The 25,985-nt window shown below is 41.8% G+C and overlaps 3 protein-coding genes across 3 annotated transcripts; 2 read left to right on the forward strand and 1 right to left on the reverse strand.

The window, feature by feature from the left end:
- Window positions 1-3,690: 3,690 nt before the first annotated feature.
- On the forward strand, window positions 3,691-5,108 carry LOC113565949 (zinc finger protein 544-like). Its single transcript, XM_026989358.1, has 3 exons — window positions 3,691-3,742; window positions 3,801-5,035; window positions 5,095-5,108. The coding sequence occupies exons 2-3, from the start codon at window positions 3,805-3,807 to the stop codon at window positions 5,106-5,108; spliced, it is 1,245 nt and encodes a 414-aa protein (XP_026845159.1). The 5' UTR covers window positions 3,691-3,742; window positions 3,801-3,804.
- A 15,506-nt stretch (window positions 5,109-20,614) lies between these two features.
- LOC113565950 (zinc finger protein 436-like) lies at window positions 20,615-23,666 on the forward strand. Its single transcript, XM_026989359.1, has 3 exons — window positions 20,615-20,648; window positions 21,835-22,183; window positions 23,028-23,666. Exons 2-3 carry the CDS (start codon window positions 21,839-21,841, stop codon window positions 23,664-23,666), a joined length of 984 nt encoding a protein of 327 aa, XP_026845160.1. The 5' UTR covers window positions 20,615-20,648; window positions 21,835-21,838.
- A 1,116-nt stretch (window positions 23,667-24,782) lies between these two features.
- On the reverse strand, window positions 24,783-25,722 carry LOC113565951 (zinc finger protein 239-like). Its single transcript, XM_026989361.1, has 2 exons — window positions 24,919-25,722; window positions 24,783-24,850 (listed from the first exon to the last, which is right to left on the reverse strand). Exons 1-2 carry the CDS (start codon window positions 25,661-25,663, stop codon window positions 24,783-24,785), a joined length of 813 nt encoding a protein of 270 aa, XP_026845162.1. The 5' UTR covers window positions 25,664-25,722.
- Window positions 25,723-25,985: the final 263 nt, after the last annotated feature.

Consider the following 25,985-nt stretch of genomic DNA (forward strand, 5'->3'; position numbering starts at 1 on the left):
CAATGTATTCTTGAACTGTATTGCTGAAAAGTTATATGAAAAGTTCAGGTTAGTCTAAAGAATATTAAAATCTCTTTCAGGAACATCCATACTATATTTTTACAGTACTAACACACCCTGTTACCATGTGCTGCGCGCCTTACAGCACATTATGTTATTAGCTCTAAACACTAAACAACTCGGAAGTAATAATATGTGGCTCTTGATTAAATAAATAATATTTCATTTGATTCACCAGTAGATGTATATTATTGTATTCCGATTGTGAAGATTCATTCAATTACAGGGCCATGGAGGAGATATGCAGAGTTTGCAATACAAAGTCCGGAGCTTTCACAAACATTTTTAATGATAGACCCACATTGGAAACTTGCATTGCTGACATGATAGAGCAGTGTACCGGGTACGAGGTTAGGCAAGGCGATTCACTACCAGAAAATATATGTCCGCCCTGCCTCGAGGATGCAGTGAGTGCATTCAATCTTAAGAGCACCTGTGAGCAGAGCCATAAACTCCAGTTCCAAGCGATGGGCGTGAGGACAGAAAAGTATAATCTGACTGACAAGGATTGGTCAGGTAGACGAAGTGACAAATCAAACAATATGGAAACTGATGCAGAATGTTCACAAGATACTGGAGCTAAGACGAATTAAATCGAACGACCCTACAAATGCTTCCACTGTTCTCAATCCTTTCAACATAAGTCCCATCTTAGTGAACACATCCGCACTCACACTGGTGAGCTACCGTATAGATGTTCTTACTGCTCAAAGTCCTTTACAATAAAATCCAAACTTGAAAGACACACCCGAACGCACACGGGCGAACGACCCTACCAATGCTCTCACTGCGCGAAGGCTTTTTCGCACGATGGAACTCTCCGGATACACATCCGTACACATACGGGTGAACGACCATACCTATGTCCCCACTGCCCGATGTCCTTCACCCAAAATTCGGAACTCAAAGTACACATCCGCACTCACACAGGGGAGCGACCTTATAATTGTTCCCAGTGCTCCATGTCATTCAAGCAACTCGCCCATCTTCAAATACACACACGGTCCCACACAGGTGAACGACCTTACCAATGCTCACACTGCTCAAAGGCATTTAAACAAAATATCGAACTCAAAGTACACATCCGCACTCACACGGGGGAGCGACCATATACCTGTACACACTGTTCGAAATCATTCGCCCATAACGTATCTCTAAAACGACACATACGCGCTCACACGCAGAAAAATTGTTAAAGTTTAAAAAGTTTGCTTTAAGATTAATTTTACAGAATATTAAACGTATCAAACGTCAATTGACAAGCGTTTCCAGACTCGTTGGACCGTTCCGAGGGTCTTCAGGAATAGTTTATCATACGCATTAACGAAAGTTCAGTCATGTGCTGGCGATATATATATATATATATATATATATATATATATAAATATATGTAAGCATTAAGCCACTAATTGAGCTTAGGCCTGGCCTGATATGGATTGGCATTCAGCACCATAGCCGGACTTCTTTCCCAAAAAAGCAGATAGCCTCTACGCCAGCATGCGCGAGTGCTGCTACAGTTCTGTAAAATTATGCAAAAGATATTCGCTGCAACTCTTGCACTGCCAGATATCTGGAGGCCTCATTGAATGGAATATAGAATAACATGAATTGACAAACGATAATAGATACGTAAGACTTTATCCATTTACATCCAAGTTGGTCAGCGCATAACCCGGTATGTAAGTTACTGATAAATATGTGCACATACCATTGCCATGTCCTATTGAGATACGTTGCGTGTTAAAAGCAGAACCTAAATGAAAATAAAGAAAAGAGTCAATCGTATAAATTGTATAAATACCAGCTTGAGAATGTATTTATTTTCAGAAAACAGTATTCCATGCCCGCACCTGTTGCATAGGTACTAAACCCAGGCGTTGCTCTTGTGTATGATCCCAAATAATTCCTCCCATGGGTCCTTCGAAGCATTGCAGATTTGAAATTTAGTTTGTGTTTTATCTTGTTATGTCCTCTTGCAGTATCATATAACACAGAATTTAAATCAATATAATTTCTGCAAAACGTTGCAGTTAACATAAAATATTTCGATAACACGTCGATACCTCTCGCGCCTAACAGCACTTTTGTGGCTTTTCGCATAACATAAATTTGTCGTGCTACAATTCGCGTCTAACAGCACTAATTACTATGTTTTGTGGTCAAAACAACATATTAGTGCCAAGGAAACATCCAAACTACATTTTTGCAATTAATAAAAGCAGAGTTTGCATGGCAAACTCCGGACCATTCACAAATATTTTTGATGAAAGACCAACATTGGATACTTGTATTGCTGACATGATAGCACATATGTCAGCCCTGCATTGAGGATGCAATGAGTGCATTCAATCTAAAGACCATCTGAGAGCAGAGCCATAAACTTTATTTAACACTGATGGAAAAGGATAGAGAAGAAAACATCTGTGATAAAAGTGAGCAAACGAACCAGTTCGAAACCGATGAAGAAAATAAGACGGATATTATGGACAGACCCTACAAATGTTCTAACTGTATAATAGTGTGGTGCTCCTGCTGCTGATCTTGCACTCGTAGATATTTGCTCGCCTTCTTGATGCGCTTTAGAATGGAATTCATGGTTGGCAATACGATAAAAGATACGTGGTTATCTATCCACTTGCAACCCAATTTTATAAACAATAGCAGTTGTGGTTCTTCTCTTTCTCTTTATGTTTTTTTTTCGTCTATCATGACAAATGCTAGAAAAATGAGTACTGGGTATAAAAGAAGACCTCGTTTATTATTTACACAGTTAGCATTAAGAAACAAAAGATATAGGTCTCAATTTTTTTCCCCCCCACGAAAAGAACGACCGGACCTTTTCAAACGTTTCTGGCATTTTCTTAGCCAGTGACCAATGACCAAAGGCAGTTTCGAGCTCTGTTTCTGGTGTCCAAATGAGTTACACACCAGTTACCATAAGAGCAACAAAAATAATGCTGGAAATGAATGCCACATCGAAACATTTTGACATACCATTACTTTCCATGTATGACTACCGGTATCCTAATAGAATGTATTGATTCCAAGTGTACTTAAATTCTCCAGTTACTAACAAAAACTGACCAGTTTTTTTCCGCGCTCTTACAGCAAGTCTTCAATTCAAATTATTACTATAACGTAGATAAAAACTATTTCACAACTAAAATAATTTAGTTCTATACGCCCTCTGATGCCTTTCGCGCCTTGCGTGCTAATTTTTGCGCTTTACAGCTCGATTTCGTATGTATTCAGCTCCATGCTAAATACGAACCAAAATCGAATCGTACATATTCAGGCAGGCTCCGTTTTTCATTTACTTTTGCGGATTACGTTTTCAGCCAAAACGTTTCGTTTTCGTTTTAAGGTGTTCCATTTTTCACATATTTTTTTTATCGATATGTTACATTTTGAAGTCCGAATTAAATTGGGCGGGAAACAGCTGTGCTCACCCAGATGTTCTGTTAAGCGCATGTTACAGGCACAGTCTGAGCTGTTACATGCACATTTGTGCTGTTATACGCAAAAATTTATTAATTGCCAATGTTCCGATAACCAAATCGGAATGCGTCAGCTGCTTACACCAAATCGAAATTTGTTGTTGCTGTGGCCAGTTTATATTCATATGTACAACCCTATACCTACCCTCAGCTAAAGTTGGACAAGGAAGAAAAGCCAATAAAAAGTACATAAGTTAATTGGCGCAATTGTGCGTTTCTGTACTCCGTTTAATTTTTTTGCAGGACAATGGAGAAAATATGCAGAGTTTGCATGGGAAATTCTGGACCATTCGCAAGTATTTTGGATGAGACACAAAAATCGGAGTGCGCAGGATACGTGGTTAGGCAAGGCGATTCACTAACAGAAAATATATGTTCGCCTTGCCTAGAGGCTACAGTGAATGCATTCAATCTTAAGGAAACTTGTGAGCAGAGCCATGAACGCAGTTTTCCAGTGGTGCAGGAGAATAAAGAAGACTTTTCCGATAGTCAGAAAGATGAGGACTGGGAACCGTCAGATAGTGAAAGTGACCAGAGTGAGAAACATTTTCAAACCGATCAAGATGGTAGCGATAACACTGATAAAAGTGATAACGCTGATAAAATTGATAGCACTGATAATACGGATCAAATTGATAACACTGATAAAATTGATAGACCACATAAATGTTCTCACTGCTCGAAGTCATTTAAAGACGCATCCTATCTCAAAGTTCACATGCGAACTCACACGGGCGAGCGACCGTATAAGTGTTCTCATTGCTCGAAGTCTTTCTCTCACTCCGGAACTCTTCGGCTTCACATCCGTACGCACACGGGAGAACAACCCTACAAATGCATATTCTGCTCAAAGAAATTTCGACTAAAATCCAATCTTCAAACTCACACCCGTATGCACACAGGGGATCGACCCTTCAAATGTTCCCACTGCTCGAAGTCTTTTGCACAAAAATATAATCTTGATAGACACACCCGTACACACACGGGTGATCGACCCTTCAAATGTTCCCAATGCCCGATGTCATTTACACAAAAATTCGAACTTAAGATACACATCCGTAGTCATACGGGAGAACGACCTTATAAGTGTTCCCACTGCCCTAAGTCCTTTGCCCGATCCGATTGCCTCCGAATTCATTTGCGCTTGCACAAGGATGAACGAACCTACAAATGTAGTTACTGCTCGGAGTCATTTCAAGAAAAATCCGACCTCCAAAGACACAGCCATACTCACAGCTGGGAACGGCCGTATAAATGTTCTTCCTGCTCAAAAACTTTCGTACATAAGTCTAAACTTGATAGACACACCCTTTCTCACACAGGTGAACGACCCTACCAATGCACTCAGTGTTCGAAGTCATTTCCAGAAAAATCTAACCTAGAGATACACAACCGCACTCACACGGGCGAGCGACCGTACAAGTGTACCCACTGCTCCAAGTCTTTTCTTCACGCTGGAACTCTCCGCAATCACATCCGTACGCACACTGGGGAACGACCCTACAAATGCCCTGAGTGCTCGATGTTATTCACACAGAATTCCGAACTTAAACAACACAGTCGAACTCACACGGGGGAGCGACCGTACGAGTGTTCTTACTGTCCGATGTCGTTTAAACAACTCGCCCATCTTCAAATACACACCCACACCCACACAGGTGAGCGGCCCTTTAAATGCTCTCGTTGCCCGAAGTCGTTTCCAGAAAAATGCACTCTCAATGTGCACATCCGGACTCACACAGGGGAACGACCGTACAAGTGTACCCGCTGCTCTAGTTCTTATGCTCACGCCACTTCTCTTCGAGATCATATACTTTGGCACACGGATGAACGACCATTCGAATGCCCTGAATGTCCAATGGCTTTTATACAAAAATACAAACTTGATAGACACATCCTTACTCACACAGGAGAACGACCCTTCCAGTGCTCTCACTGTTTGAAGTCATTTAATCAAAATTCCCATCTCAAAATACACTTCCGAACTCATAGAGAATATTCACCCTAAGTCTACTTTAAATAACTAATTTAAATACAAAACCCAAACCTACCAAAGACATACACTAACTCTCACAACCAATGACTTGTGTCCCATTCCGGTACTATCTGGTATCTCACAATCTCGTAAGCACCCTGAGGATTGCTTGCATGCGAAGCTAGGAAAAACAGATAAGGTCTGATTGCTCCAGACAAAGGACACCTTTCGGCCCACTAGTTAAGTCTGTGAATGTGTCCTTTGCCTCAAGCAGGTTATAGATCTGCATGCAAATAAATTCCTATGAAATCCTTTTTTTTTGTCTTTGACAAATCAAAATTAAAATGAAATTTAAAATTGTTCACCAACTTAAAAAGAAAATAATTAATAAATATTTGTTTATTTCTTCATGGATTGGCAAAGGGTATTTAAATTAAGAATATGGGATATATAAAATTTACTTGGATAAATTCAATTGGATCTATTTATTAAGATTTTAAATTATAAAATAAAAACTTTATTATGACATTTAATTTCTTTTTTAAAAAGGAGACTTCTGATATTTGGCACGTATGGTTCTGCTCATTTATCTCTTGAGAGGTGAGAAAATCGAACATAATGAATATTTTACAATTGGAATTTGTGATTGTTTTTATACCCGATACTCAAAATGAGTATTGGGGTATATTAGATTTGTGGTAAAAGTGGATGTGTGTAACGTCCAGAAGGAATCGTTTCCGACCCCATAAAGTATATATATTCTTGATCAGCATCAATAGCCGAGTCGATTGAGCCATGTCTTTCTGTCCGTCTGTCCGTCTGTCCGTCCGTCCGTCTGTCCGTCTGTCCGTCAGTCCGTCTGTCCGTCCCCTTCAGCGCCTAATGCTCAAAGACTATAAGAGCTAGAGCAACGATGTTTTGGATCCAGACTTCTGTGATATGTCACTGCTACAAAAATATTTCAAAACTTTGCCACTTTTGGTATCCACACGCCTAATATATCAGACCGAGACGAGTTTGTTTCAAAATTTCGCCACACCCCCTTCCGCCCCCGCAAAGGATGCAAATCTGGGGATATTCACAAATCTCAAAGACTATTAACGCTAGAGTAACCAAATTTGGAATCCGCACTTCTCTTAGATCTCACTATAAAACGTGTATCTCAAAATTTCGCCCCACCCCCTTCCGCCCACACAAAGGACGAAAATCTGTTGCATCCACAATATTGCAGATTCGAGAAAACTAAAAACGGGGAATCATAGATAACGACCATATCTATCAGATTGCTGAATCTGGATCAGATCAGATAATTTTTGTAGCCAAAAGGAACAAATCAATTTGCAGTGGCTACGCAGCGCGTGACATCACGCTCAGACTGATTTTCTGTCTCTCTCGCACGCACTCTTTGTCGTGTCGTTTAATATTAGCGGCGTCTGCCGGAGGAAAGCCATACTGACTTAGTATCGGGTATAACTGTAGAGTTGCGGTGTCCGCAGCAACTCACAACGTTCCCCCTCGTTTATAATATTTTATTGGAATTAACATTTTAAGCCGACCTCTGATCTACATACATACATAATTTATTTAAGTCATAGAAGTCATGCTTAGCCGTTTCGACGTCAGTTTTAAAATCGATCTACTTGCCAGTCCTTACACTGCAACAACAAACAGTAACACAAAACGGCAAAGGAAATAGTCGATTGGGATTAGGTGTCATCGTTTTGACGAATAATTACGGTCCAGGGTTGGAGCAGTAGGAGCAATAGGATCTTCCATTCTCAACGTTCTTACGGATGTGATCTCGAAGAATGACGGAATGGCACAGTTGTCGTTGCTTTTGTGAGTTAGTATGTGTCTTTGGTAGCTACTGTTTCTGTATCTAAAAGTCTTTGAGCAGTGGATGCACTTGTGAGAACGGAGGTGTACCTGGAGATTCGACTTTTCCTGAAATGACTTCGAGCACTGAGTGCATTGGTAGGGTCGTTCCCCTGTGTGAGTAAAAGTGTGTCTATCAAGCTTTGATTTTTGTTTAAAAGACTTTGAGCAGTAAGAGCATCTATGCGGCCGTTCGCCAGTGTGAATACGGCTGTGTTCTCGGAGATGAAATTTTTGTTGAAATGACTGCGAGCAGTGAGAGCATTTGTATGGTCGTTTATCCGTGTGCAACCGGAGGATATGAATCCGTAGACTATCGGAACGGGAAAATGACTTAGAGCAGTGAGGACACATATGCGGCAGTTCCATGGCGTGCGTACAGTTGTGTACATGGAGATGGGATTTTTGTGGAAATGACTTCGAACAGTGGGAGCACTGGTAGGGTCGATCACCTGTGTGAGTACGAGTGTGTTTTTCAAGATTGCATTTTTGTATGAAGGACTTTGAGCAATGAGGGCACTGGTATGAAAGATCATTAGTGTGTGAACGAGTGTGTCTGTCAAGATTGTATTTCTGTGCAAACGACATCGAGCAGTAGGAACATTGGTAGGGTCGATCACCTGTGTGCGTACGGGTGTGTGATTGAAGATGGGCTTTTTGGTGAAAGGATTTTGTGCAGTCGGAGCATTTGAAGGGTCGTACAAATTGATCAATGTTATTGCTATCATTTTGATTCATCTCTTCATCGTTTTCAAAATGTTTCGACTGCTCACTTTCAATCTAGAGTATCGGCAAATTCTTCTATATCCTCCACCATCACTGGGAAATAGAGTTTATTAATTGGACGTTGACATGCAATGACTGCATCTAACAAGAGGCGATGCAATTACTGCACCGTCAAGTGGCCCGTGTGACACCAGCAGAAGGCTGTTACGCGCGGATCCCAGGCAAAACGCAGCCCTCCTCCCGCCCAACCGACCGAGGGGCGCTGCCGCATGACGCGCGGTGCGTAGCCGAACCAAACGCGAGCATGCAAGAAAGATAGATATTAGACTAACCTTCGAGGAAAATTAGCACTAAACTTATTAAGAAATTAAGCATGCAATAAAATACAAAATACAAATACCACTACAATTACTAATTTCTAGAAAGGTGTGTAAGGATTAGTAATTTAATAAGAGGAAGAGAATTAGTGGAGGATATAATATGGTAGAGGGAATTATAATCCGAGCATAAGACCCTAAACGGTTCATGCAAGGAATAATTCGATCTACAAAGTGGAAGGAACAACGGTATAAAGTTTCTAGTCAGTCTAATAGGAATCGTGAAGTTTATGCGGCTCAACAGATCAGGGCTGTCTATGTCACCCCTGATCAAGTTGTGCATAAATATCACACCAAGCATTTTTCTACGGTTAACTAAGGATGGGAGGTTTACTAATAATAGTCTACTAGAGTAAGATGGGAGTCTTACACCCGCATCCCAGTAAAGGCCCCGCAGAGCAAAGAGTAAAAAGTTTTTCTGTACTGATTCTATACGGTCCTGGTGTACTTTGTACTGAGGGCACCATACACAGGAGCCGTATTCTAAGATCGGACGAACAAGCGAGGTATAGAGAGTCTTTGTTATATAGGGGTCGTCAAATTCCTTTGACCACCTCTTTATAAACCCAAGCACGCCCATGGCCTTATTTACCATGGTAGAAATGTGTTCGGAAAACTTTAACTTGGGATCTAACATAACACCCAGATCATCCACTAGGGTAATTCTCTCAAGAGAACCCCCAAATAGGGTGTAGGGAGCCAACAAAGGGTTAGAACGATGAAATGTCATAACTTTGCATTTCGAGGCATTAAGGTGTAACAAGTTTGCACAACACCATGACTGAAAGCTATTGAGATCGGATTGCAAGCGAGAATGAAATGAAATGTCCTTGTACTGGACACAGAGTTTAACATCATCCGCATACATAAGTACTCGAGAGTATGTTATTACTGAAGGCAAGTCATTAATAAAGAGTGTGAAGAGTAAGGGGCCTAGATGGCTGCCCTGTGGTACTCCCGAAGAAACCTTTACTGGTAAAGAGAGGGAGTTTTTGAAGAGGACTCTTTGAGACCTAGAACAAAGATAGCTAGAAATCCATCTCAGGAGGTTGGGCGGAAACCCTAAAAGGTCAAGTTTATGTGCTAAAAGGGAATGGTTTACAGAGTCGAATGCTTTACTAAAGTCGGTGTAAATAACATCCGTCTGTAAGTTACCTTGAAAGCCTTTAATAATGAAAGAGGTAAACTCTAACAAGTTCGTGGTGGTTGATCGCCGCCTTATAAATCCATGCTGAGTTGGAGATATAAGTGACTTGCAGAGATGTTGCAAGTGCGGAGTTAAAACCTTCTCAAACAATTTGGGAATAGCGGATAACTTTGCTATACCTCTATAATTTTTTGCTTCAGACTTGCTACCTTTTTTATGGAGAGGAATTATAAACGATTCCTTCCAGATTGGGGGGAAGCAAGAGGAATCAATGGACAGGGTGAATAGTTTAAGCAATGGTCCACACAGAGCCTCGGCGCAGTACCTGAGTACACAACCTGGAACCCCGTCTGGACCCGGTGAAAACACCGGCTTAACTAGTCGAAGATCTTGAAGTAGGGAATATTCATTTAACAAGGGACTGAAAATGCCGTTCGACCTCGGTAATCCGTATGGGTACGGTTGACCAGAGTAGCGTTCCTCAGAATAGGTGGTTTGGAAAAACTGGGCAAAAAGATCGGCAATTGCCTGATCATTATTTGCCGACGTATTACAAAATGATAGCGAGGATGGGTGTGCGGACGTTCTACGCTTACTGTTTACGAAGCAGTAAAACTGTTTAGGGTCCTGAGAAAAACGTATCCTGCAACGAGATAGGTAGTTCTTATAGCATTGAGCATTAAGAACTGAAAAGTTTGACCGAGTATTACATAACGAGAGTGAGAAGTAGGAGAACCCACTTCTTGAAATTTTTTATAAAGTCTTGATTTTAAGTTTTTTAGACTGGATAACTCTTTGGTAAACCAAGGGGGTTTTCCAGATCTAATCGGACAAGAAAGCGGGACACAAGAATCAAAAAATGTGCCAAGAGCATTGTAAAAAATGTTTGTGCCTTTTGTGACATCAGTGCACAAGTACAAAGCGGACCAATCAAAATCCCTAATTAGGTTATTAAGCTTCGCAAACTCGGCTTTACGAAAGCAACGGACACGTTCAGGTAGTCTACTCGACCGATCCAATACAGTTGGTCCTATGTCTAGCGACACCTCGAAAGTAGGGTGGTAGGCGTCTTCAGGTATAGTGAGCGGAAGGGCTCGGGTTAACAACACTATGGTCGGATCCGATACAAAGCATAGATCAAGCAATCGACCCAAGGAATTTTTCACATGATTGACTTGAGACAGGGATAGGTCAAGCAAGCCGTCAACAAAGTCATGTCGTGACATGGGCACTAGGATACTAGACTCGTTTACCGAAGACCAAACAGTTCCTGGCAAGTTGAAGTCACCAAGAACTATCATACGATCTTTATCAGATAGCGAGGAAGCAACAGCGGTTAAAGCGGACAAGTGCTGCTCATAAATTGAAATATCCGAAGAAGGTGGGATATACGAGCAAGTAATGAATATAGCGAAAGCGGGAAGAATCAGTTTTACACACAGGAATTCCAGTTCCTGTTGAACTTGGACTGTGAAGTGTTCTGACGTGAAGTAAGAGTCCACTGCAATTAGAACCCCTCCTGCACGTCGAGACGAACGGTCCTTTCTAAAAGTTGTGTACCGACCTGCCAAAACCTCGGAACTAAGAATGTCCGGCTTTAACCAGGTTTCAGTAAACACAATAACGTGGGAAGCAAATGCAACACTATCCCGGAAAAGAATGCTGAGCTTACTACGCAAGCCTCTTACATTCTGATAGGTTACTAAAAGAGAAGTTAGTTTTTTGGAAAGGTTGGAGCAAGACGGGAAGTTGAGGAAGAGGAAGTTGAGGTTGAGGGTGGCACGCTGGAAAGATTTGGAAGCGATATGGGGGGCCTATTCTTCTTCTTAGCCTTAAACTCCTTCACCACCAAATGCTCCGGCCAAAATTTGGTGGAGCAAATGGTGTCAAATTGAGTTGGGGAGATGCTTATCTTAAACGACGCTATCTCCCTGGCATAAGAGAAGTTAAATTTCTCCACCTTTAAACCCACGGCTTTTATTTTGCTTTGAATGAAAGCAGTTACATCATTAGATGTGAGGTCAGGGGCCAGCCGTGAAACAAAAACTTGTCGTTTTGGTGGGACTCCCACCAGTGGTTTAGTCACCGCAGGTCTAGTACCTGTGGTGGCAATATCCGGAGGTCCGGAACGTCTATTTACTGGTGGGATCGGGATAGACGGGACAACTAGTGAACTTGCGGACACCACGGACACGGACGCAGCAGACGTACTTGGCTGCACATTCTCCGAGGCGATGAATTCGGCTACCGAATCTGCATCGCCAGCAGCTTTCGTTGCCTTTGTAGTGGCAAACGAGATCAACTGCTGTACACTTGGAGTGGTCGGAGTTAATTTTTCGGCGGCGCACGGCTGAGTGACGGTTGGCACTTGCAGGTCCTGACTGTTTATGTTTATGACTGTGCTCACAGGTTTTCTTAAGGGTGAATGCACTCACTGCATCCTCGAGGCAGGGCGGACATATGTTTTCTGGTAGTAAATCGCCTCGCCTAACCACGTACCCGGTGCACTGCGTTATCATGTCAGCAATGCAAGTTTCCAACGTGGGTCTTTCATCAAAAATATTTGTGAATGGTCCGGAGTTTGTCATGCAAACTCTGCATATTTCCTGCATTGTCCTGCAAGTAAATGAATATTAATGAACGGAATACAACAATATTTACATAAATATGTACATGAGAAATAAGCGTAATCAAACCCTCAAGCAGCCAATTGGTGTTAATTTTTTCCTCCACTTGAATTGTTTTAGTTTTGAGAAATGGAGAAGAGGAGAAGAAATGAGCTGTTAAGCGCAAGCTCATCTATTCGAATGAATTTACATACATATGTATGTTGTGTTATCGAATGTACGCACACAGGAGAATGACCCTACCAATGTTTCCACTGATCCACGGTTTTTTCGCACGATTGGGCTTAGGCTTGGGCTGATATGGATTGGTATGCAGCAGCATAGCCGGACTTCTTTCCCAAAAAAGCAGGTGGCTGGTTATGGGCAAGCACACGGTGTCCAGCCTCTACGCCAGCCAGCGAGAGTTCTGCTCCTGTTCTGTACAATTATGCAAACGATATTCGCTACAACTAATTCTAGTGTATATTTGGAGGCCTCATTGAATGGAATATAGAATAACATGAATTGACAAACGATAATAGATACGTAAGACTTTATCCATTTACATCCCAAAGCTATCTGCGCTGATCCGCAGCAAGTTGGTCAGCGCATAACCCGGTATGTAAGTTACTGATAAATATGTGCACATACCATTGCCATGTCCTGTTGAGATACGTTGCGTGTTAAAAGCAGAACCTAAATGACAATAAAGAAAGGAGTCAACGATATCTATATTTGTATAAATACCAGCTTGAGAATGTACATATGTATTTATATTTTCGGAAAATCCACTAACAGTATTCCATGCCCGCACCTGTTGCATAGGTACTAAACCCAGGCGTTGTTCTTGTGTATGATCCCAAATCATTCCTCCCATGGGTCCTTCGAAGCATTGCAGATTTGCAATTTAGTTTGTGTTTTATCTTGTTCTGTCCTCTTCCAGTATCATATAACACAAAATTTAAATGAATATAATTTCTACTAAGCATTGCAGTTAACATAAACTATTTCGATACCTTTAGCGCCAAGCAGCACTTTTTGTGGCTTTTCGCATAACATAAATTTGTCGTGCTACAATTCGCGTCTAACAGCTCTAATTATTATTTTTTGTGGTCAAAACAAACTAATTCGTGCCAAGGAAACATCCAAACTACATTTTTGCAATTAATAAAAGCCGCACAGTGGGTTCGTTTTTATACCCGATACTCAAAATGAGTATTGGGGTATATTAGATTTGTGGTAAAAGTGGATGTGTGTAACGTCCAGAAGGAATCGTTTCCGACCCCATAAAGTATATATATTCTTGATCAGCATCAATAGCCGAGTCGATTGAGCCATGTCTGTCTGTCCGTCTGTCCGTCTGTCCGTCCCCTTCAGCGCCTAATGCTCAAAGACTATAAGAGCTAGAGCAACGATGTTTTGGATCCAGACTTCTGTGATATGTCACTGCTACAAAAATATTTCAAAACTTTGCCCCGCCCACTTCCGCCCCCACAAAGGGCGAAAATCTGTGGCATCCACAATTTTAAAGATACGAGAAAACAAAAAACGCAGAATCGTAGAGAATGACCATATCTTTTAGACTGCAGAATCTGAATTGGATCGTGTTACTATTATAGCCAGCATCAAGAAAACAATTTCATTTTTTCTCGCCCTGTCTCTCTCTAACACACACGTAGCATAGGCGGCTTTGCTTAGAGTAAAACATTAGCGCCTAGATCTCAGAGACTATAAAAGCTAGAGCAACCAAATTTGGTATCCACACTCCTAATATATCGGACCGAGACGAGTTTGTTTCAAAATTTCGCCACACCCCCTTCCGCCCCCGCAAAGGATGCAAATCTGGGGATATTCACAAATCTCAGAGACTATTAAGGCTAGAGTAACCAAATTTGGAATCCGCACTTCTCTTAGATCTCACTATAAAACGTGTATCTCAAAATTTCGCCCCACCCCCTTCCGCCCACACAAAGGACGAAAATCTGTTGCATCCACAATATTGCAGATTCGAGAAAACTAAAAACGGGGAATCATAGATAACGACCATATCTATCAGATTGCTGAATCTGGATCAGATCAGATAATTTTTGTAGCCAAAAGGAACAAATCAATTTGCAGTGGCTACGCAGCGCGTGACATCACGCTCAGACTGATTTTCTGTCTCTCTCGCACACACTCTTTGTCGTGTCGTTTAATATTAGCGGCGTCTGCCGGAGGAAAGCCATACTGACTTAGTATCGGGTATAACTGTAGAGTTGCGGTGTCCGCAGCAACTCACAACGTTCCCCCTCGTTTATAATATTTTATTGGAATTAACATTTTAAGCCGACCTCTGCTCTACATACATACATAATTTATTTAAGTCATAGAAGTCATGCTTAGAATAATTACGGTCCAGGGTTGGAGCAGTAGGAGCAATAGAATCTTCCATTCTCAACGTTCTTACGGATGTGATCTCGAAGAATGACGGAATGGCACAGTTGTCGTTGCTTTTGTGAGTTAGTATGTGTCTTTGGTAGCTACTGTTTCTGTATCTAAAAGTCTTTGAGCAGTGGATGCACTTGTGAGAACGGAGGTGTACCTGGAGATTCGACTTTTCCTGAAATGACTTCGAGCACTGAGTGCATTGGTAGGGTCGTTCCCCTGTGTGAGTAAAAGTGTGTCTATCAAGCTTTGATTTTTGTTTAAAAGACTTTGAGCAGTAAGAGCATCTATGCGGCCGTTCGCCAGTGTGAATACGGCTGTGTTCTCGGAGATGAAATTTTTGTTGAAATGACTGCGAGCAGTGAGAGCATTTGTAAGGTCGTTTATCCGTGTGCAACCGGAGGATATGAATCCGTAGACTATCGGAACGGGAAAATGACTTAGAGCAGTGAGGACACATATGCGGCAGTTCCATAGCGTGCGTACAGTTGTGTACATGGAGATGGGATTTTTGTGGAAATGACTTCGAACAGTGGGAGCACTGGTAGGGTCGATCACCTGTGTGAGTACGAGTGTGTTTTTCAAGATTGCATTTTTGTATGAAGGACTTTGAGCAATGAGGGCACTGGTATGAAAGATCATTAGTGTGTGAACGAGTGTGTCTGTCAAGATTGTATTTCTGTGCAAACGACATCGAGCAGTAGGAACATTGGTAGGGTCGATCACCTGTGTGCGTACGGGTGTGTGATTGAAGATGGGCTTTTTGGTGAAAGGATTTTGTGCAGTCGGAGCATTTGAAGGGTCGTACAAATTGATCAATGTTATTGCTATCATTTTGATTCATCTCTTCATCGTTTTCAAAATGTTTCGACTGCTCACTTTCAATATCTGACGGTTCCCAATCCTCATCATCTAGAGTATCGGCAAATTCTTCTATATCCTCCACCATCACTGGGAAATAGAGTTTATGACTGTGCTCACAGGTTTTCTTAAGGGTGAATGCACTCACTGCATCCTCGAGGCAGGGCGGACATATGTTTTCTGGTAGTAAATCGCCTCGCCTAACCACGTACCCGGTGCACTGCGTTATCATGTCAGCAATGCAAGTTTCCAACGTGGGTCTTTCATCAAAAATATTTGTGAATGGTCCTGAGTTTGTCATGCAAACTCTGCATATTTCCTGCATTGTCCTGCAAGTAAATGAATATTAATGAACGGAATACCACAATATTTACATAAATATGTACATGAGAAATAAGCGTAATCAAACCCTCAAGCAGCCAATTGGTGTTAATTTTTTCCTCCACTTGAATTGTTTTAGTTTTGAGAAATGGAGAAGAGGAGTAGAAATGAGCTGTTAAGCGCAAGCTCATCTATTCGAATGAATTTACATACATATGTATGTTGTGTTATCGAATGTACGCACACAGGAGAATGACCCTACCAATGTTTCCACTGATCCACGGTTTTTTCGCACGATTGGGCTTAGGCTTGGGCTGATATGGATTGGTATGCAGCAGCATAGCCGGACTTCTTTCCCAAAAAAGCAGGTGGCTGGTTATGGGCAAGCACACGGTGTCCAGCCTCTACGCCAGCCAGCGAGAGTTCTGCTCCTGTTCTGTACAATTATGCAAACGATATTCGCTACAACTAATTCTAGTGTATATTTGGAGGCCTCATTGAATGGAATATAGAATAACATGAATTGACAAACGATAATAGATACGTAAGACTTTATCCATTTACATCCCAAAGCTATCTGCGCTGATCCGCAGCAAGTTGGTCAGCGCATAACCCGGTATGTAAGTTACTGATAAATATGTGCACATACCATTGCCATGTCCTGTTGAGATACGTTGCGTGTTAAAAGCAGAACCTAAATGACAATAAAGAAAGGAGTCAACGATATCTATATTTGTATAAATACCAGCTTGAGAATGTACATATGTATTTATATTTTCGGAAAATCCACTAACAGTATTCCATGCCCGCACCTGTTGCATAGGTACTAAACCCAGCCGTTGTTCTTGTGTATGATCCCAAATCATTCCTCCCATGGGTCCTTCGAAGCATTGCAGATTTGCAATTTAGTTTGTGTTTTATCTTGTTCTGTCCTCTTCCAGTATCATATAACACAAAATTTAAATGAATATAATTTCTACTAAGCATTGCAGTTAACATAAACTATTTCGATACCTTTAGCGCCAAGCAGCACTTTTTGTGGCTTTTCGCATAACATAAATTTGTCGTGCTACAATTCGCGTCTAACAGCTCTAATTATTATTTTTTGTGGTCAAAACAAACTAATTCGTGCCAAGGAAACATCCAAACTACATTTTTGCAATTAATAAAAGCCGCACAGTGGGTTCGTTTTTATACCTGATACCCAAAATGAGTATTGGGGTATATTAGATTTGTGGTAAAAGTGGATGTGTGTAACGTCCAGAAGGAATCGTTTCCGACCCCATAAAGTATATATATTCTTGATCAGCATCAATAGCCGAGTCGATTGAGCCATGTCTGTCTGTCCGTCTGTCCGTTCCCTTCAGCGCCTAATGCTCAAAGACTATAAGAGCTAGAGCAACGATGTTTTGGATCCAGACTTCTGTGATATGTCACTGCTACAAAAATATTTCAAAACTTTGCCCCGCCCACTTCCGCCCCCACAAAGGGCGAAAATCTGTGGCATCCACAATTTTAAAGATACGAGAAAACAAAAAACGCAGAATCGTAGAGAATGACCATATCTTTTAGACTGCAGAATCTGAATTGGATCGTATTACTATTATAGCCAGCATCAAGAAAACAATTTCATTTTTTCTCGCCCTGTCTCTCTCTAACACACACGTAGCATAGGCGGCTTTGCTTAGAGTAAAACATTAGCGCCTAGATCTCAGAGACTATAAAAGCTAGAGCAACCAAATTTGGTATCCACACTCCTAATATATCGGACCGAGACGAGTTTGTTTCAAAATTTCGCCACACCCCCTTCCGCCCCCGCAAAGGATGCAAATCTGGGGATATTCACAAATCTCAGAGACTATTAACGCTAGAGTAACCAAATTTGGAATCCGCACTTCTCTTAGATCTCACTATAAAACGTGTATCTCAAAATTTCGCCCCACCCCCTTCCGCCCACACAAAGGACGAAAATCTGTTGCATCCACAATATTGCAGATTCGAGAAAACTAAAAACGGGGAATCATAGATAACGACCATATCTATCAGATTGCTGAATCTGGATCAGATCAGATAATTTTTGTAGCCAAAAGGAACAAATCAATTTGCAGTGGCTACGCAGCGCGTGACATCACGCTCAGACTGATTTTCTGTCTCTCTCGCACGCACTCTTTGTCGTGTCGTTTAATATTAGCGGCGTCTGCCGGAGGAAAGCCATACTGACTTAGTATCGGGTATAACTGTAGAGTTGCGGTGTCCGCAGCAACTCACAACGTTCCCCCTCGTTTATAATATTTTATTGGAATTAACATTTTAAGCCGACCTCTGATCTACATACATACATAATTTATTTAAGTCATAGAAGTCATGCTTAGAATAATTACGGTCCAGGGTTGGAGCAGTAGGAGCAATAGAATCTTCCATTCTCAACGTTCTTACGGATGTGATCTCGAAGAATGACGGAATGGCACAGTTGTCGTTGCTTTTGTGAGTTAGTATGTGTCTTTGGTAGCTACTGTTTCTGTATCTAAAAGTCTTTGAGCAGTGGATGCACTTGTGAGAACGGAGGTGTACCTGGAGATTCGACTTTTCCTGAAATGACTTCGAGCACTGAGTGCATTGGTAGGGTCGTTCCCCTGTGTGAGTAAAAGTGTGTCTATCAAGCTTTGATTTTTGTTTAAAAGACTTTGAGCAGTAAGAGCATCTATGCGGCCGTTCGCCAGTGTGAATACGGCTGTGTTCTCGGAGATGAAATTTTTGTTGAAATGACTGCGAGCAGTGAGAGCATTTGTATGGTCGTTTATCCGTGTGCAACCGGAGGATATGAATCCGTAGACTATCGGAACGGGAAAATGACTTAGAGCAGTGAGGACACATATGCGGCAGTTCCATGGCGTGCGTACAGTTGTGTACATGGAGATGGGATTTTTGTGGAAATGACTTCGAACAGTGGGAGCACTGGTAGGGTCGATCACCTGTGTGAGTACGAGTGTGTTTTTCAAGATTGCATTTTTGTATGAAGGACTTTGAGCAATGAGGGCACTGGTATGAAAGATCATTAGTGTGTGAACGAGTGTGTCTGTCAAGATTGTATTTCTGTGCAAACGACATCGAGCAGTAGGAACATTGGTAGGGTCGATCACCTGTGTGCGTACGGGTGTGTGATTGAAGATGGGCTTTTTGGTGAAAGGATTTTGTGCAGTCGGAGCATTTGAAGGGTCGTACAAATTGATCAATGTTATTGCTATCATTTTGATTCATCTCTTCATCGTTTTCAAAATGTTTCGACTGCTCACTTTCAATATCTGACGGTTCCCAATCCTCATCATCTAGAGTATCGGCAAATTCTTCTATATCCTCCACCATCACTGGGAAATAGAGTTTATGACTGTGCTCACAGGTTTTCTTAAGGGTGAATGCACTCACTGCATCCTCGAGGCAGGGCGGACATATGTTTTCTGGTAGTAAATCGCCTCGCCTAACCACGTACCCGGTGCACTGCGTTATCATGTCAGCAATGCAAGTTTCCAACGTGGGTCTTTCATCAAAAATATTTGTGAATGGTCCTGAGTTTGTCATGCAAACTCTGCATATTTCCTGCATTGTCCTGCAAGTAAATGAATATTAATGAACGGAATACAACAATATTTACATAAATATGTACATGAGAAATAAGTGTAATCAAACCCTCAAGCAGCCAATTGGTGTTAATTTTTTCCTCCACTTGAATTGTTTTAGTTTTGAGAAATGGAGAAGAGGAGAAGAAATGAGCTGTTAAGCGCAAGCTCATCTATTCGAATGAATTTACATACATATGTATGTTGTGTTATCGAATGTACGCACACAGGAGAATGACCCTACCAATGTTTCCACTGATCCACGGTTTTTTCGCACGATTGGGCTTAGGCTTGGGCTGATATGGATTGGTATGCAGCAGCATAGCCGGACTTCTTTCCCAAAAAAGCAGGTGGCTGGTTATGGGCAAGCACACGGTGTCCAGCCTCTACGCCAGCCAGCGAGAGTTCTGCTCCTGTTCTGTACAATTATGCAAACGATATTCGCTACAACTAATTCTAGTGTATATTTGGAGGCCTCATTGAATGGAATATAGAATAACATGAATTGACAAACGATAATAGATACGTAAGACTTTATCCATTTACATCCCAAAGCTATCTGCGCTGATCCGCAGCAAGTTGGTCAGCGCATAACCCGGTATGTAAGTTACTGATAAATATGTGCACATACCATTGCCATGTCCTGTTGAGATACGTTGCGTGTTAAAAGCAGAACCTAAATGACAATAAAGAAAGGAGTCAACGATATCTATATTTGTATAAATACCAGCTTGAGAATGTACATATGTATTTATATTTTCGGAAAATCCACTAACAGTATTCCATGCCCGCACCTGTTGCATAGGTACTAAACCCAGCCGTTGTTCTTGTGTATGATCCCAAATCATTCCTCCCATGGGTCCTTCGAAGCATTGCAGATTTGCAATTTAGTTTGTGTTTTATCTTGTTCTGTCCTCTTCCAGTATCATATAACACAAAATTTAAATGAATATAATTTCTACTAAGCATTGCAGTTAACATAAACTATTTCGATACCTTTAGCGCCAAGCAGCACTTTTTGTGGCTTTTCGCATAACATAAATTTGTCGTGCTACAATTCGCGTCTAACAGCTCTAATTATTATTTTTTGTGGTCAAAACAAACTAATTCGTGCCAAGGAAACATCCAAACTACATTTTTGCAATTAATAAAAGCCGCACAGTGGGTTCGTTTTTATACCCGATACTCAAAATGAGTATTGGGGTATATTAGATTTGTGGTAAAAGTGGATGTGTGTAACGTCCAGAAGGAATCGTTTCCGACCCCATAAAGTATATATATTCTTGATCAGCATCAATAGCCGAGTCGATTGAGCCATGTGTGTCTGTCCGTCTGTCCGTCTGTCCGTCCCCTTCAGCGCCTAATGCTCAAAGACTATAAGAGCTAGAGCAACGATGTTTTGGATCCAGACTTCTGTGATATGTCACTGCTACAAAAATATTTCAAAACTTTGCCCCGCCCACTTCCGCCCCCACAAAGGGCGAAAATCTGTGGCATCCACAATTTTAAAGATACGAGAAAACAAAAAACGCAGAATCGTAGAGAATGACCATATCTTTTAGACTGCAGAATCTGAATTGGATCGTATTACTATTATAGCCAGCATCAAGAAAACAATTTCATTTTTTCTCGCCCTGTCTCTCTCTAACACACAGGTAGCATAGGCGGCTTTGCTTAGAGTAAAACATTAGCGCCTAGATCTCAGAGACTATAAAAGCTAGAGCAACCAAATTTGGTATCCACACTCCTAATATATCAGACCGAGACGAGTTTGTTTCAAAATTTCGCCACACCCCCTTCCGCCCCCGCAAAGGATGCAAATCTGGGGATATTCACAAATCTCAAAGACTATTAACGCTAGAGTAACCAAATTTGGAATCCGCACTTCTCTTAGATCTCACTATAAAACGTGTATCTCAAAATTTCGCCCCACCCCCTTCCGCCCACACAAAGGACGAAAATCTGTTGCATCCACAATATTGCAGATTCGAGAAAACTAAAAACGGGGAATCATAGATAACGACCATATCTATCAGATTGCTGAATCTGGATCAGATCAGATAATTTTTGTAGCCAAAAGGAACAAATCAATTTTCAGTGGCTACGCAGCGCGTGACATCACGCTCAGACTGATTTTCTGTCTCTCTCGCACGCACTCTTTGTCGTGTCGTTTAATATTAGCGGCGTCTGCCGGAGGAAAGCCATACTGACTTAGTATCGGGTATAACTGTAGAGTTGCGGTGTCCGCAGCAACTCACAACGTTCCCCCTCGTTTTGTTCAATATTCGATGCATTCCTGCATGCAATGGCGCGTCCTGTATTATTTATATATAATAGTAATTTACTTGCAGGACTATGGAGGAAATATGCAGAGTTTGCAGGGCAAACTCCGGACCATTCACAAATATTTTTGATGAGACACACACATGGGACACTTGCATTGCTGACATGATATCACAGTGCACTGGGTACGCGGTTAGCCGAGGCGATTTACTACCAGAAAACATATGTCCGCCTTGCCTTGAGGATGCTGTAAATGCATTCAATCTTATAAAAACATGTGAGCAGAGCCATACACTCTTTTTAACACTGATGGAAGACGATAGAGAAGAAGACAATTTGGAAGGCGGGGATTGGGAACCCTCAGACATTGAAAATGAGCAATCGAACCAATTAGAAACCGATGAAGAGATACACCAAGTTATGGATTAACAAAAATAAGACGGATATTATGGACAGACCCTACAAATGTTCCAGCTGCTCAAAATCATTTCGGCTAAAATGCAACCTTCAAACACACACGCGTACTCACTCAGGAGAACGACCCTACCAATGTTCCCACTGTTTGATGTCTTTTACAGAAAAATCGAATCTTAAAAGACACACCCGTACGCACATGGGGAATCCACCTTATAAGTGCTCCCAGTGCTCCATATCATTTATAAAACTCGCCCATCTTCAAATACACACACGTTCCCACACAGGTGAACGACCTTACAAGTGCTCTCACTGCCCGATGTCATTTACACAAAATATCAAACTCAAAGAGCACATCCTTACACACACTGGTGAGCAACCGTATAAGTGTTCCTTTGCCCAAAACGAAAGTCTTAGAGTTCATATCCGTTTGCATAAGAATCAACGACCTTACCAATGTCCTCACTGCTCCAAGTCATTTTCCGTGAAAAGAACTCTACAGACTCACATCCGTACGCACACAGATGATCGACCCTACAAATGCTCCGAATGCTCAAAGTCATTTCGACTAAAATACACTCTTCAAACGCACACCCGTACGCACACAGGAGAACGACCCTACCATTGTTCCCACTGTTCGATGTCTTTTATACAAAAATCATGCCTTGATAGACACACCCGTACGCACACAGATAAACGAAGCTACGAATGCTGCCAATGTTTAAAGTCCTTCAAAGAAAAATCCAGTCATGAAAAACACATCCTTATTCACTCAGACGAACGAACACACAAATTTCCTGACTGCCCGCTGTCAATTAGACCCCACCAGTGCTCTCACTGCTTTCAGTCGCTTACAAAAAATTCCGAGCTCAACGAACACACCTGTATTCACACTGTGGAGCTGCCGCACAAGTGTACACACTGCTCCAAGTCATTTGCTCGATCCGATAGTCTCCGGATTCATATCCGATCGCACACGGGTGAACGACCTTACCAATGTCCTCACTGCTACAAATCGTTTAGCAAGGAAGAACCTCTACATATTCACATTTGTACACACACGGGTGAACGACCATACAAATGTTCTCACTGCTCGCAGTCATTTCAACAAAAATCTCATCTCCGAGAACACACCCGGATTCACACTGGCGAACGACCGTTCAGGTGTTCTTACTGCTCAAAGTCTTTTAAACAAAAATCAAAGCTTGATAGACACAATCTTACTCACACAGGGGAACGACCCTACCAATGCACTCAGTGCTCGAAGTCATTTCAGGAAAAGTCGAATCTCCAGGTACACCTCCGTTCTCACAAGTGCATCCACTGCTCAAAGACTTTTAGATACAGAAACAGTAGCTACCAAAGACACATACTAACGCACACAAGCAACGACAACTGTGCCATTCCATCACTCTTCGAGATCACAGCCGTAAGAACGCTGAGAGAGGATGATACGATCGCTCCTACTGCAGAACAAGATCTTTAAGCGCTATCTATGAATTTTATATGTTCAATTATGTTATTCCCCTTAACTGTAATTTTTTATACCCGATACTCATCCGTCCGTCTGTCCGTCTGTCCGTCCCCTTCAGCGCCTAATGCTCAAAGACTATAAGAGCTAGAGCAACGATGTTTTGGATCCAGACTTCTGTGATATGTCACTGCTACAAAAATATTTCAAAACTTTGCCCCGCCCACTTCCGCCCCCACAAAGGGCGAAAATCTGTGGCATCCACAATTTTAAAGATACGAGAAAACAAAAAACGCAGAATCGTAGAGAATGACCATATCTTTTAGACTGCAGAATCTGAATTGGATCGTATTACTATTATAGCCAGCATCAAGAAAACAATTTCATTTTTTCTCGCCCTGTCTCTCTCTAACACACACGTAGCATAGGCGGCTTTGCTTAGAGTAAAACATTAGCGCCTAGATCTCAGAGACTATAAAAGCTAGAGCAACCAAATTTGGTATCCACACTCCTAATATATCGGACCGAGACGAGTTTGTTTCAAAATTTCGCCACACCCCCTTCCGCCCCCGCAAAGGATGCAAATCTGGGGATATTCACAAATCTCAGAGACTATTAACGCTAGAGTAACCAAATTTGGAATCCGCACTTCTCTTAGATCTCACTATAAAACGTGTATCTCAAAATTTCGCCCCACCCCCTTCCGCCCACACAAAGGACGAAAATCTGTTGCATCCACAATATTGCAGATTCGAGAAAACTAAAAACGGGGAATCATAGATAACGACCATATCTATCAGATTGCTGAATCTGGATCAGATCAGATAATTTTTGTAGCCAAAAGGAACAAATCAATTTGCAGTGGCTACGCAGCGCGTGACATCACGCTCAGACTGATTTTCTGTCTCTCTCGCACGCACTCTTTGTCGTGTCGTTTAATATTAGCGGCGTCTGCCGGAGGAAAGCCATACTGACTTAGTATCGGGTATAACTGTAGAGTTGCGGTGTCCGCAGCAACTCACAACGTTCCCCCTCGTTTATAATATTTTATTGGAATTAACATTTTAAGCCGACCTCTGATCTACATACATACATAATTTATTTAAGTCATAGAAGTCATGCTTAGAATAATTACGGTCCAGGGTTGGAGCAGTAGGAGCAATAGAATCTTCCATTCTCAACGTTCTTACGGATGTGATCTCGAAGAATGACGGAATGGCACAGTTGTCGTTGCTTTTGTGAGTTAGTATGTGTCTTTGGTAGCTACTGTTTCTGTATCTAAAAGTCTTTGAGCAGTGGATGCACTTGTGAGAACGGAGGTGTACCTGGAGATTCGACTTTTCCTGAAATGACTTCGAGCACTGAGTGCATTGGTAGGGTCGTTCCCCTGTGTGAGTAAGAGTGTGTCTATCAAGCTTTGATTTTTGTTTAAAAGACTTTGAGCAGTAAGAGCATCTATGCGGCCGTTCGCCAGTGTGAATACGGCTGTGTTCTCGGAGATGAAATTTTTGTTGAAATGACTGCGAGCAGTGAGAGCATTTGTATGGTCGTTTATCCGTGTGCAACCGGAGGATATGAATCCGTAGACTATCGGAACGGGAAAATGACTTAGAGCAGTGAGGACACATATGCGGCAGTTCCATGGCGTGCGTACAGTTGTGTACATGGAGATGGGATTTTTGTGGAAATGACTTCGAACAGTGGGAGCACTGGTAGGGTCGATCACCTGTGTGAGTACGAGTGTGTTTTTCAAGATTGCATTTTTGTATGAAGGACTTTGAGCAATGAGGGCACTGGTATGAAAGATCATTAGTGTGTGAACGAGTGTGTCTGTCAAGATTGTATTTCTGTGCAAACGACATCGAGCAGTAGGAACATTGGTAGGGTCGATCACCTGTGTGCGTACGGGTGTGTGATTTAAGATGGGCTTTTTGGTGAAAGGATTTTGTGCAGTCGGAGCATTTGAAGGGTCGTACAAATTGATCAATGTTATTGCTATCATTTTGATTCATCTCTTCATCGTTTTCAAAATGTTTCGACTGCTCACTTTCAATATCTGACGGTTCCCAATCCTCATCATCTAGAGTATCGGCAAATTCTTCTATATCCTCCACCATCACTGGGAAATAGAGTTTATGACTGTGCTCACAGGTTTTCTTAAGGGTGAATGCACTCACTGCATCCTCGAGGCAGGGCGGACATATGTTTTCTGGTAGTAAATCGCCTCGCCTAACCACGTACCCGGTGCACTGCGTTATCATGTCAGCAATGCAAGTTTCCAACGTGGGTCTTTCATCAAAAATATTTGTGAATGGTCCTGAGTTTGTCATGCAA

This window comes from Drosophila persimilis, unplaced genomic scaffold (genome assembly GCF_003286085.1).
Source record: "Drosophila persimilis strain 14011-0111.01,24,50 unplaced genomic scaffold, DperRS2 tig00000233-arrow-arrow-pilon, whole genome shotgun sequence".
In the NCBI taxonomy this organism is placed as follows: Eukaryota; Metazoa; Arthropoda; class Insecta; order Diptera; family Drosophilidae; genus Drosophila; species Drosophila persimilis.